This window comes from Hipposideros armiger, unplaced genomic scaffold (genome assembly GCF_001890085.2).
Source record: "Hipposideros armiger isolate ML-2016 unplaced genomic scaffold, ASM189008v1 scaffold_825, whole genome shotgun sequence".
Taxonomy (NCBI): Eukaryota; Metazoa; Chordata; class Mammalia; order Chiroptera; family Hipposideridae; genus Hipposideros; species Hipposideros armiger.
In genome coordinates this window covers 636,386-649,893 of record NW_017732175.1, presented here as the reverse complement: position 1 = coordinate 649,893, position 13,508 = coordinate 636,386, and the positions used below count along the sequence as shown (strand labels likewise).

Genomic DNA, 13,508 nt, shown 5'->3' with positions numbered 1-13,508 from the left:
ATCGGCTGTAGGAGCGCCCATTTACGGCTGCTGCTCGCTCGCCATTTTCTTCCTCACCTCATACGTCCCTCCCCGTGAACTTTCATAGGGAGTACAATAGGTTTTTCAAATGGAATTACTACTATTAACACAGATGCGAAGAAGAACGTTTTTACAGCTTCTGTTTGGAATAGTTTGTGTTTAGAAGTCCAGTTTGCTCAGAGTCTTATGTCGGGACTTCACTGGGAAATAAATACAGTCAAAATAGGGACAGTGGGAGGATGGAGAAAACTGAAGGAAGACTGATTAGGCTGGAGAATATATATATATATTTAAAGAAAGGTTATGTGGTGCCTGGTTTTTTTTTAGGATAGTGACTGTTTTTTTTAATTTTTAAAGATTTTTATTGGGGAATTGGGGGGGAAGGGGAACAGACAAGTTGTCATCTTGTTCTTCAGTCTAGTTGTAGAGGACGTTGTGTCACCTGCCCAAGTTGGCACCATCACTGCGCTCTTCCCGGGTGAGGCAGATCAGTCGCCGGCTTCTGGACGGCCGCTCACTGCGGCTTGCTGGCCGCTCACGCTGGCTGCTGGCTACACACGGTAGCCCATGGCAACCCACTGCAGCAGGGACTGCAGCCCACGCCGTCGCCACTCACAGCAGCCCAGCTCCAGGTTGAGCTGTTGTTCAGCATCTTAGCTGTAGAGGGCAGTGTCACTGGCCCTCATATGTGGGATCCGAACCGGGGCCCTCTGGCGTCCCAAGCCAGCTCTTAACCATCACGCCACTCGGCCGGGCTGTGACTTTCTTATTTTTATGAAAGAAATATAATACATGAATAGGTGGAAAGAAAGGAAAAAAAGGGGACCATACCAAACATAATTTTTTTTTTTAATTTAAAAGGTGTTTGCCTTAGTTTGGGCTTCTAAAACAAAAATATAGATTGGATGGCTGAAACAACAAATATCTATTTCTCACAGTTCCGGAGGCTGAGAAATCCAAGATCCAGGTGCCCGCAGATGTGGTGTCCAGTGAGGATGCTGTTCCTGGTTTGCAGAGATGGCGTCTTCTCCTGGTGTCCTCACATGGCTGAGAAGGAGCTCAGGTATTTTCACCCCCTTACAAGGGCACTGTTTTCATTCATGAGGGTGCCGCCTTCATGACCTAATGACCTCCCAAAGGGCTCACCTCCTAATACCATCACATTGGGGGTTAGGATTTCAACATATAAATTCTGGGGTGACCGAAATATTCAGTTCATAACAGTGAACTTGAACTCAACAACAACAACAACAACAACAAAGCCAAAGAATTGCTCAGGTAAATGTTTCATCACAAGAACATCTGAAATATTGCCGAGTGTTCTGTACCATGGTTTTCTCCAATGGCTGGGTGTATCCTCTTGTTAGGGAACAGCATTTTTGAACGCTGGGAAACTGAGTGTTGCTGGTTTTGTTGGTCTCTGTGAAGACCATGACGGAGGTAGAGAGAAGTTCCTGCACCTGAAGGACTTCATTCTGAGCTTTTCTCAGATCAGGTCACTATCTCATGATTGGGTGATATCAGTGAGAATTCTTAGCATTTTACCAACTCACCTCTTTCCTTAGTATAATTTCTTAGGCCATGAAGGTGCTGTTGGTAGAAGGAGTAAGGGGTTTAAACATCATTCCAAGATGAACCAGGTCTTATTTTTTGTGAAGGCAGGATTTGGAGCCAAACAGCCTGGCTCCAAATACCCATTTTTACATAAGACATGGTTTGAAGAGAGCCTGGTACATAGCAAGGGCTCAGTCAATGTCAGGCATTTATTATTAAATTAATACCACTTTGAGAAATTCATGGTATGAGGTGGTGCTGCATTCCTTCTTTGCTCTATGCTAAGAAATATTTCTTGTATGCCTTTACAACTTTATTTAAAAATAATTGTATTAGATATTGATGGAAGGGAATTTTGTAATCTGGCCTCTTTCTGTCATCCTGCCACTGCCTCTTAACAGAAGGAAGCATTTATGCTAACCAACACATTCCTGGGATGAGTTTGCCAATTTTCTTTTACAAATTCTCGACTGTTCACAGTTTTTATTTTAATTTCAAAGAGTTTCATATGCTTTTTTTTTTCTCCTGGTCACTCACATATACAGCCTCCACTCTGTAAATCTGCAGTTTCTTTCCCTCTCTCACTCTCTTGCTCTCTCTCTCTCTCTCTCTCTCTCTCTCTCTCTCTCTCTCTCTCACACACACACACACACACACACACACACACACACACACACATTCTCTCCCTTGCTCTCTCTAAATCTCATTTAGGAAATGCGAATAGGGTGATTTGAAGAAAGAAAGAAAGAAAGAAAAAAGCCATGATATCCTTTTTAGGGAAGAAAAACAATCTATTCTTTTAATTTGCATTCTTTTTTTTAAATTAAAGTTTATTAGAGTGACAATTGTTTAGTAAAGCAACATAGGTTTCAGGTGTACAATTCTGTAATACATCATCTATTTTAAAGCAGGATCCAAAAAAGTCTTGACAGTTCTGGCTCAGGCCTGGACACTTTTAGGGGAACATTCTCTGACACTCCTTGGCTTACAGAAGTTATTGGTGATGACGCTGATACTGCCTGGATGCATGGGAACCCCAAATCCACCCAATTTCTTCTGGCCGACTTCCTGCTAGGCTCCCATTCCCTCAGATCCAGAGCCTGGATTTCAGGCATGTAACCCCTGAGAAAGTCAGATTTTAGCTGGCCACTCCTGGAGGAAGCCCCCAGATCCTAGAGACACTAGGGATCTGCCTCAACAGAGCCAGGGGCAAGGGAAGCCTCCCAACCCCCATCCTGAGCAGGCCAGACATTCTGCTCTCCTCCCTTTTTTTCCAGGGCCTGGATGCTAGTCTGGGAATCCCCAAAGAGGTTGAAAGTTGACCTGAGCTCATGTGTTCTGAAAGACAAGAGACTCCAGCAGACCCTTCGGTATGAGGGGATCCTATTTTCTCTATACATCCAAACCCTTGAGCTTACTGCAAATTCTGCCCCCAGTTGATCACACCATATGGCCTCCGTGTTCTATGTGGAAACTCTGGGGAGGTGCAGTGATGGTCAGTCCATGTGTAGTGATTCTTCTCTATCTAGAAGGTACCGGGGCTGTCTTCAACATCTGCTGTTGCCAGAAACAAAACAACCCCCCACCCCAACCCCCTATGTATTATTTGCTTATGGGTAGAAAAATAAACATCCCCACTAATTTAGCTACCCATGCAGATTAACTGAAAAACATTCTTAAGACATGGTGCATACTACCAGTGGGAATGTACAGAAAGGCAAGTACAGAGGGACTGAAGGGGTCAAACCACTGGGTATAAACCACTCTGATTATGGGAGCTTTTGACTGTATATACTGATATAAATTCCATATAAATCCTCTTTATCTTTTTTTTCCATCTAAAGTGTCATTGTGTGTGTGTGTGTGTGTGTGTGTGTGTGTGTGTGTGTGTGTGTTTCATTACATTTTCTAATATGTCATTGCTGGTCTGAAGGAATGGTATTCACTTTTTTAAAGAAACTATTAATAGTTTAAGTGTGATGTTACCTGTTCTGATTTAAAACAGATGATATTTATCATGTTAAGAAAATATATTTTTATTTATAACATTCCAATATATACAAAGTCTGGAATGGGCAAAGCATCTTATTGAATTTCTTCTGTTTTTTCTTATTGATCCAATAGATATTCAAATTTTAACTTCTTATATTGATGGGATGTATGCACTTGATTATGGTAAATAATATTTCTATTAAGCTGTTAAAATTACTTACACTTTATTTAGGAGTTTTAATCTGTTTCTGTAAATGAGCTTCATCTATATACATCACTCCTTATATTTTTATTTTGTAGAACAGTGATCAGTAACATATTAGTAAGTGAATCATGCTCAAGTAACTTTGGGAAACTCCATGTTCTACATCCATTTTTGCAGATTCGAAGTCATATTGGCATATTGAAGGCTTCGAGCAGTTCTGCAATAAATAATACTTCTTAAATATTTAATGCAACACTGTTTATATTTACTTAAAAATGAAGTTTTCCCCCCTGTGATACCTATTAAAATGTGTGGGACAGACTTCTGTGAATACCAACTTAGGGACATATTGGTTTATGAATTTCTTGTACTGACTTGGCCAGGTTTAGTTACTAGAGTTATGTTAGCTTTATAGGATCTGGACATGAATACAACTTTCTTAATATTTTGACTTGTTTATATTAAAATAACATTTTTATAATTATAAAACTATGTCCATTATAGAAAATTGGAAAAATACTAAAATTCATAGAACAAAAAATTTAAATCACTTATATGTAAATGACTTATATATGTAATATATTAGCGATAACTATAGTTAACATTCTCATAAGTTGTTATAGCTATACACAGGTATCTATATATGTCTATATGTTCATATATTTATAAAGTCGGGACTGTTTTGTAAATTGCATCCAGTTCCATGTTGTATTCTTTTTACACCGATTTATATCTTGAACATTTACCATGCCATTCTTTAAACATTTTTAATGGCTGTATAATAGTTCCATTCATTTACTGAAATTATATTTATTTTATATTTTAGAAATCAGATTATTCCAGAAGTTTGCTAATCGCAGTAATCTTGTTAAAAATATCTTTCTACTTACATCTTGATCTGCATTTCTGATTATGGGATGTATTTCTTGAAGTAGAATTAATGAGCCCAGAGACATAGCATTTAGTGGGTTTTTGATATATAATGCCAAATTATCCTCTAGAAATGTTTTATATATTTACACTTCCAACAATTCAATGGGAATATATACATCTAGACTTCGGCTGTACTGAATACCTTATATTCCAGAAATTATGTAGTCCTTCCACATGTTGACTGAAATCCTTTATGGTATAGATTGAAACATTTGTGGCAGAATGGGTGTTTCTCTTCTTTTTTTTCTTCCTAGAGCCCAACACATATAGAGCCTACCATGAGAGAATGCATATTTTGAAATATAACCCAGGGTAGGGGGAGGTTAGGAAGATCTATTAGCTTAAAATTAGTATTTGCACTTCAAAAGTCCATACATCTTTTAGATAACCCTTCCAGAGGCTGGTTTGGGAAAGGGTTTTAACTCTATTCATGTCTTCATCTCATTATCCAAAGCACTCCCTTTTAAACCTCTTATTAAGTAGGGAAGCTGAATGCAGCAAGAAAAATGGCAGAAAAGTCTAGCTGAAGGCTGGACACAGAGGACTTTGTGGTGAGCAACTGGGGATAACAGGACAAGGGGCTGGGGGGGAAAAAGGGAGAAGACCCAGGAGGAATGTTTGCTACTGATCGCAGGGGCCATGCTTGGGGTAAATCCTGAGAATATCGGACTAAGGCCCTGTGCTCATGGGCGGAATTTGGGAATAGGATGAACACAAAAAGAAGTCGCTGTAAATCTCTGCATGGATTACAATCTATCACATAAACCTGCAGTAAAAACCAATGGGTCTCTCTCGGATTGTGAGCATGTGTCTAGCTAACACGAAGGCTGTTTCTGTTGTCGTGCATCGCCCTCCAATGTTTGTATACTGTCGGGTCACAGAGCTTAGCCAAGGGCGTTGCTTAATCATGGCTGCTAAACTGTCAGAAAAATAGTTTCAAGGGGCTGAAGTAGACCCTGAGAAAATGATGATGTTACTTAAAATGCTTTCTGAATACGCTGTGATCTCAGTTCTAAAGATCAAGTCTGTAATTTAATAATTGAGCTTCAGTGGGAGAGACAGGGCTATCCTGTGTTGTGAAAGATGCCAGGGAAAGGCCGCCCAGAGCAGGGTGGGGCTGTGTGCTGGTGAGAACAAGCCCATGTCAATGAACACATTGTAGGGAAAAACAGCAGATTGTTTTTGGAAGAAGTTACATTGATGGGCAAAATGATTGTGCTGGCTGACAAACCCAAAGAGAATGAGATTTGCTGGTTTCATTTTCCGAATCCTGGGCTGTTGGGCTATGATAGGAGACACAGCGCAAGCAATCACTTCCATGTGGGATGCTACCAAGTCCAGAAAGTCAGGGGTGTTTATAGGGTACAGAAAAGGCAGTGCATAAGTAATGAGTTTAAATTGTGGGTTGAACACATTAAGAGTCTGAGAGACAAAGCAATATTATGACAGCAGAATCTAAATGTAATACCTGAGCTAAAGGCAGTGAAAGCAACAGCTCAGTGCATTATTGGGTGCTGGTCTCAGGGTCTTTGGAAGGGTAGAGAGGGCTGAGGAAATGCATGCCAGATTTCTGACTATCAGGAAATGGGCAAAAATTCTAATTACATAATGAGATCAGAAAAAGTTTTCTGAAAGCAACAGTAAAGGCCCTGAATATACAGCCCAGTTCAGCGAGGCACAGACAAGAGGTTTTATTTTTTATTTATTTATTTATTTATTTATTTTTTTTAGCTGAGCCATCCCGCCACCTGTTGGCAGCTCACGGCTGCTCAGCTCGGGCTGACTCGAACCACTGTTGCTCAGAGCTCAAACTCTTGAGCGAGCTCTGCGACAAGAGGTTTTAGAGTGAAGCACAAGTGACTGACTGTGCTTGTGCACCCAGCCTGAGAGCTGCCTGGGGTTCTTTTTGCTAATGGACAATTGAGGTGGAAGAGGAGGAAGACAAAGCCAGGGAGAACTATGAGACTCGGGGTAGAACAGCTGAGACTGCATCTGGGGCCTAAACCCGAGTCTTGGAGGATGCTGTGCAAGCTGACAGGTTAGCTGATGGTGGCTCTCCTCTTCCAAAGGCAGAGGATGGAGAGGCAGCAAACCCCACCTTGGCCAGGGGAGGGTGCAGGTAGGAAGGACACCTCAACTCTTGGTATTCCTGAAGACTGGATGGGCATGAGACCCCAAGCTTTATTCTCCTATGGGGATTGCACTTCAGTGTTGCAGTTAAAATGCTTTGATAGTCAGTTGGATGACTTTGATAGATAGATGGTGTACATTTGATTCAGAGTCCTGCCCTATTCATTATTGATCACATGACCTCCCTGACCTTTGGAAACTCCATTATCTCCTGTGGAGGATTTGGCAGTGCCTACTCTTTTAAGTGGAAATACATGGAATGTGTGACTTTGCATGCAGCTTGATAACCAAATGAAATGCATCTCCGTCTATCTGTGCAAATATACCTCTCTTAGGTCCTATAAAGCACTTGGTTGTTGCTTTACAAGGCAATATCTCTGAAGAAATTTTAGCTACAATTAGGCTTCCAATTTAATTTAAAATTCAGCTGCCCATGTTACTACCTATGTGGAAAATTCAACTAAGATGACAAGATGATTAAGGCCCACCTTTCTGAATGGTGAAATTCATCCATGCCCCGAAACAATGATTCCGTCACAGTTTATTCCTCTGCCTAGAAGACAGCAGATTCTTTTATTATTAAATACTTTGAAATGTGGAGAAAACCAACTACCATTTTATTAGAAATATAGGGGACAAAGGAATATGTAAAATGGTACCAGGGATGTAATCAGCAAATTCAAATTGTGGGAAACTGTAGAAGAGCTTAAAGTGCACAGAATTTCTTTTTCCTGAACCATTTGAGAGCAAGTTGCTAATGTCCTAATCACCTCTGAATATTAAGAAGACTCTCCTATATAAGCACCATACAACCATCACAACCAGAAAAATTAATACCATTACCATCTAATCTTCAGGTTTCATTTAAATTTTGCTAATTATCCAAATAATGGTATTTACAGCAAGAGGATCTAGTTCGGAATCACACATGTTGCATTGACTTGTCATTGTCTTTAGTCTTCCTCAGTCCTGAACAGTTTAGTCTGTCCTTCACTTTTATGACCTTGACACTTGAAGACTATAGCCAGTTATTTTATATAATCCTCAATTTGAATTTCTCTGATATTTCTTTGTGATTAGATTCAGGTTATTCATTTCTGGCAAAAGTATCACAGAAGGGATGCCGAGTTCTCCGTTCTATCTGATGTTACATGATTTCAATTTGTCCCACTACTGATGATGCTCATGCTCATTACTTAATTAAGGTGGTGTTTGCTAAGCAGTTGAGAAGAAGTTGTTTCTTTAGAAAAATCCCTCCTTTACTCCCTTGTAAAACAGTCCTCCAATGTTATTTTAATTTAGTTTACCCTACTTTATAATCCCATAAGCTCATTTTTTCCAAATGTGGTGCAGTGACATACCTAAAGCAACTGACCTGGCTTTATTTGTATTTGCACAGTTTTGTGTCACGTTAATCTTCTATATTTGACTATTTAGAACCTTTTTGTTAATATGTAGTATCCCCAGTTTACATGTAGGAACATTGCACCATTGATTTCCAATATCTCACTTTGAACATGCACATTAATATGCAGAAAGTATATTTCTTCAGGCTTATACAACCTTTTATATGGAAGACTAATCAGAAATCCTTTTATTCTGTACAAAAACAAAATCAAATATTCATACTAGAATTATTTGCCTAAATATTAGATTGTTGGGAAATTAAATATAAAATGCAATTTTGATCCTCAAAAGAGGAGAGGGAATTGTGGGGAGGGTAGGGAGATGGTGGGGTGGCAAAGGTAGATAGGAGAGGCAGAGCTGTGTCCACGTCTGCCATCATGAGTGGAGCCTGCTCCCAGGCCTGGGTGCCGCATGTATGAGTGCTGGGTGGCAGATGGCCATTTCCTGTCCCTCCACCATGTGTAACCAGTGGGTGAGTGTGCTCAGCTCCAGGGGTTGTGTAGCGGAAGGAACAGATGGAAGGTCGAGAACGTGGGGACTTCTGTCCATACTCTGTCATTAATTCCTTGTGTCATGCTGAACAATCATTTTTCTTCTCTGGACCTTAGTTTTCATGTCATGAGAAAAAAAAAAAAGGAATACATCAGAACTGTGAAATTCTGAGACGAGAGTAATGCTAATGGAGTAAATCAGAAGCAGATAATCGTCAGAAAACTTTTGCCCACTTTGGGCTTACAGAGTCTCTAACCCATAGACATTCATTCCTATGTTTCATATATTCACAAAGCTCTGCCATTCCAGCCACATGCTCCTTTATAATTGCTTCCCTCTCCAGCCCCACCCCAGGAGCGGTCCATCTGCCCTGTCATCCTTGAGGCCTGGGAAATTCATGGAGCTGAGTGAAAAGACATTATAAAACCATTTAAAAATTTTTCCTGGTTCTGTTAAAATGTGCTTCTTTTTTCTTTCCAAGGGTCAGGTTTTTTCTTAGGCATTGGTTCTGACACAGCTTTCTTACGAAAGTGCTATCAGAGGCATTCTGCACTGCTGGAAGTTGCTAATTCCAACAGGTTTTTGAAAATGATCACCAAGGGTCTGTTGGGTAAAGAAGAATAAAGAAGGAAGGAGGTTGTTTTGCATTAAAATACATTTAAAAATGCAATTTACAAAGCTGAGATGCCTTCTGTGATGGAAAAAATTAGTCATGGGCCTCGGCTTTCTGCATTAGGAGCAGGGCCCTTAAGTGCCTGCAGAGCTGCTCTTTCTGAGTTAGGTGGGTGGGGCAAGGAGAAATTATGTCTTCTAGGCAAACTAGCTAAAAAAGCCTCCACACAAACCAAATCTGTTCTTTCAATGAGCTGAAGGTGCCAAGCAAGACCAGTCGACAATTGCCGTGGTGGAAGGCAGGCAGTTTAGAAAGGCTGTCTTACAGAGACCATTGGTATCAGAAAACCCCCAAACAGCTCCGCTAATTACCCATGTGGTTCCCTAAGTTCCATGGATGTGCTCTCACCCTAGTGCAAATTGGGGGCTTGGCTTAGGGAGTTGGGGTGAGGGAGGGTTGATATCTTTAAATTTCAAGGATTAGTGGAAGGCCTCCTGCTGTGGTAAGCAGTGGAAGAATATCTGAAAGAAAAATAATGGAACAAACCAAAAATTGACACCTAAAGTTAAATTTTTTCCATTAAGAATTTAAACATGTAGGTAGAAAGATTAAAAATAAAGCTCTCATCTTCACAGGATCCAAAAAAAGCTACTCTGAACATTATTAAATATTGACCTTTTCCCTTTAAAATCTCTATTTTAAAAATCATAGCTGCAAATTGACTTAGTTAAATCATTCAACAATTTCAAAAAAACCTTTGTATTTTTAAATGGTTATAGATTCAGAGGAACCTGTAAAAATGCACAGGGAGATCCTGTGTCCCCTTCACCTAGTTTTCCCTGATGGTAACATCTTGCACAATTATTGGGCAATATCAGAGCCAGGAAGCAGACCCTGGTGCAGTCCACAGAGCTTATTCCGACCCCACCTGTTTTATATGCACTCATTTGTGTGTATGTATATATGGCTCTGTGCCACTTTATCACACGTGTAGAATTGTGTAAACACGACAGTCAAGATACAGAACTGTTTCATCACCACAAAGCCACCTTGTGCTATATCCCGTATATGGCCGTGTGCTCCTAACAACATATAATTTTTGCCGACTTCAAAGTCAACAGGACGCTTACAGAGGCACTCCCCTTTACCAGAATTCAAGTTCTTGTTCACTCCCCCACTCCTCAGAGCTCCCTCTCTGCAAACTTCAAATGAATTCCTGCTTGTATTTTAGATATCAGCTCACAGGTCCATTTAGCAAGAGAAACTGCCCGGGCACCCATCACATGAATGTGCGGTCTGCATGTTATGACTCTTTATTTTGCTGCCTGTAATTGTGGTAGATCATTAATTTCAGGTCTGCATATGTGCTTTTATGAGTTACCCTATTCAGATAAATTGAAGAGCTAAAATTGAACCTGCTAATTTTAAGATAGTGTTTGAATATTATGTGAAAATGATTTGTAAACATTGGAAGGATCCAAACATTTATATAGACCTCTCACAGAAATGCTGTGTGAAGAGTTCTCCCTCTATTTCCAAAAACTGAGACACCAGATTCTCAAAAAGAGCCATGTTGCTCTGAAGAGTCAAAGCATCGAGTTGCCTTTTAGACTTCAAATCTATCCCAGGTTTTGCTTTCTTTTTTTAGATCTGAAATTGTGGAAGGGACATGAGAAGAAAGCACGACACTTGTTACTCTATTTCTCTGCAGTACTAAGAGCAGTCACAGTTAATAATACTTTCCCCATTGGTGATTTACAGTTGAGCTTATATACTTGTAAGTTATGCAACATTATTCCATTTTGTATGTAAAACTTGAAATCTTTAATCCAGTCGCACATCTGGTAAGTCATAAAAACAGGTTTCATGTTCAGGCTTTCTCATTCTAGAACTTTACATGAGACACCAGTCTTATTTATAGTATACATCTGTCTGCACTTTGAACAGTTTTTGTTCATTGTTTATTGCTTTACCTCCTGTTGTCACCTACCATCCTCTCCTGCCCTGGAAACTGAGGTAAATTAAAAAGATACAGAACTTCCAAAAATTGCACTGAATTCTCTACAGGATTTAACTGACTTCCTGAGACCACATCATGTCTTTGTGAAGGGGCTGACCTCTCCCTTACGCTGAGTAGATATAATGCCTATTGGGATCAAGCCTATAATCTTGGCCCATAAATGATCTGAAACAATTATGGCTAGCAGGTCTTATACAATATGCATTCTTTTAAGAAGTTATGGTTCTTTGATTCAACAGCTTGTTATTTCTGACTCTCTCTGCAGATTAATAATCCTCACATTTTTTAATGGGAACAGATAACCAGACGTGGGTGAGAGAGTTTATTCTCCTTGGCTTGTCCAGTGACTGGGACACTCAGGTCTCTCTTTTTGTCCTGTTCTCCATCACGTACCTGCTGACAGTGCTGGGGAACTTCCTCATTGTTCTTCTGATCAGACTGGACAGCCGACTTCACACTCCCATGTATTTCTTCCTCACCAACCTCTCCGTTGTCGATGTCTCTTATGCCACCAGCATCGTCCCTCAGATGCTGGTGCATCTTCTTGCAGAACAGAAAGCAATCCCACGCGTGAGCTGTGTAGCCCAGCTATTTTTCTCCCTGGGCCTGGGCGGGATTGAGTTTGTTCTGCTGTCAGTGATGGCCTATGACCGCTATGTGGCTGTGTGTGACCCCCTGCGATACTCGGTCATCATGCATGGAGGGCTCTGTACCAGGTTGGCCGCCACATCCTGGGCCAGTGGCTCTGTCAACTCTCTCATGCAGACCGCCATCACCTTTCAGCTGCCCATGTGCACCAACAAGTGTATTGATCACATATCCTGCGAACTCCTAGCTGTGGTCAGGCTGGCCTGTGTGGACACCTCCTCCAACGAGATTGCGATCATGGTTTCTAGCATAGTCCTGCTGATGACACCATTCTGCCTGGTACTGTTGTCCTATGTACAGATCATCTCCAGCATCCTAAAGATCCAGTCCACAGAGGGAAGAAAGAAAGCGTTTCAAACCTGTGCCTCCCACCTCACCGTGGTAGTCCTGTGCTATGGCATGGCCATTGTCACTTACATCCAGCCCCGCTCCGGCCCCTCTGTCCTTCAGGGGAAGTTGATCTCTCTCTTCTATGCCATTTTGACGCCCATGCTAAACCCCATGATTTACAGCGTAAGGAATAAGGAGGTGAAAGGGGCATGGCAGAAACTATTAGGGAAATTATCTGGATTTACGTCAAAATTGGCAATTTGATGAATCATGAGCATCACTTAGAGAAAAGAGCTTTGCGTGCGTTTTCTCCCACGCAGCTCAGATATGGTAGGCATCAACTGCATTGCCATGGCAACCAGGAAGATGAGCCGTGTGCTGGTGATGTGGGGTAGGAGGCTGAGTGGTTGGGTTGGGGTGTGAGATGTGAGGGCATTTTTATGTCACAGGAGCCTGTTCAGAGGAGTTAAGCACTGCTGTAACGGAACTTACCACACTCAGTCTCCGTTCATATGACCTGAGAGTAATTGAAAAAAACCCACGCACAGCATTTCCTGTTTTGATTGGTCACATTGCTTGTAATCATGGACCTATTCATGAATCTTTGGACCATTGGTTCCTATTCATCCAAAATTTTTACAAGGTTATTGTGTTTCCATTTGGAACAAAACACTTTCACATTTTAGACTCAGTTGAAAAATGTGTGGTTTATCTAGCCACATCCAGTAGTTGTGTGAGTCACTGTCGTGAGGGCAGTGTTGCTGTGCAAGCTGATTAAAATGCTTTTGTGCAGGACCTTCATGTGGACGTGATGTGCATGTCTGAGTGCCGCAGGTAACTCAGTGTGGAAGCCTCAACGGAAGGTCTTTTTTCACACTGATGGGATGCTAACTAAAGAGGGCTTGTACACATGGTTATTACTCGTATGTTTCAGGCACTGCCTGGGTATACAGACAGTTTGAGAGGAATTTGCCTATATATGGTAGGGTTACCATTTAAATATTAAAGCTGTCTAATTGTGAAAAATCTATTAACTCTTTTTCCTATACTTTAGAAACAAAATTGGCACATAATATTTGAAGAAGTACATGAAATACAAAAGATGTAGTTAATCTAAGAAAGCCAATGAAAGATAAGACAACTTTAGCACAGATTTTGGGAGT

At 40.8% G+C, this 13,508-nt stretch overlaps 1 protein-coding gene across 1 annotated transcript; it reads left to right on the top strand.

The window, feature by feature from the left end:
• Nucleotides 1-11,655: 11,655 nt before the first annotated feature.
• LOC109374477 (olfactory receptor-like protein OLF3) lies at nt 11,656-12,609 on the top strand. Its single transcript, XM_019629098.1, has one exon. The coding sequence runs from the start codon at nt 11,656-11,658 to the stop codon at nt 12,607-12,609; it is 954 nt and encodes a 317-aa protein (XP_019484643.1).
• The last annotated feature ends 899 nt before the right edge of the window (nt 12,610-13,508 follow it).

Bases quoted from the DNA above. Each gene is read 5' to 3' on its own strand.
- LOC109374477 (XM_019629098.1), top strand. From the start codon at position 11,656: ATGGGAACAGATAACCAGACGTGGGTGAGAGAGTTTATTCTCCTTGGC.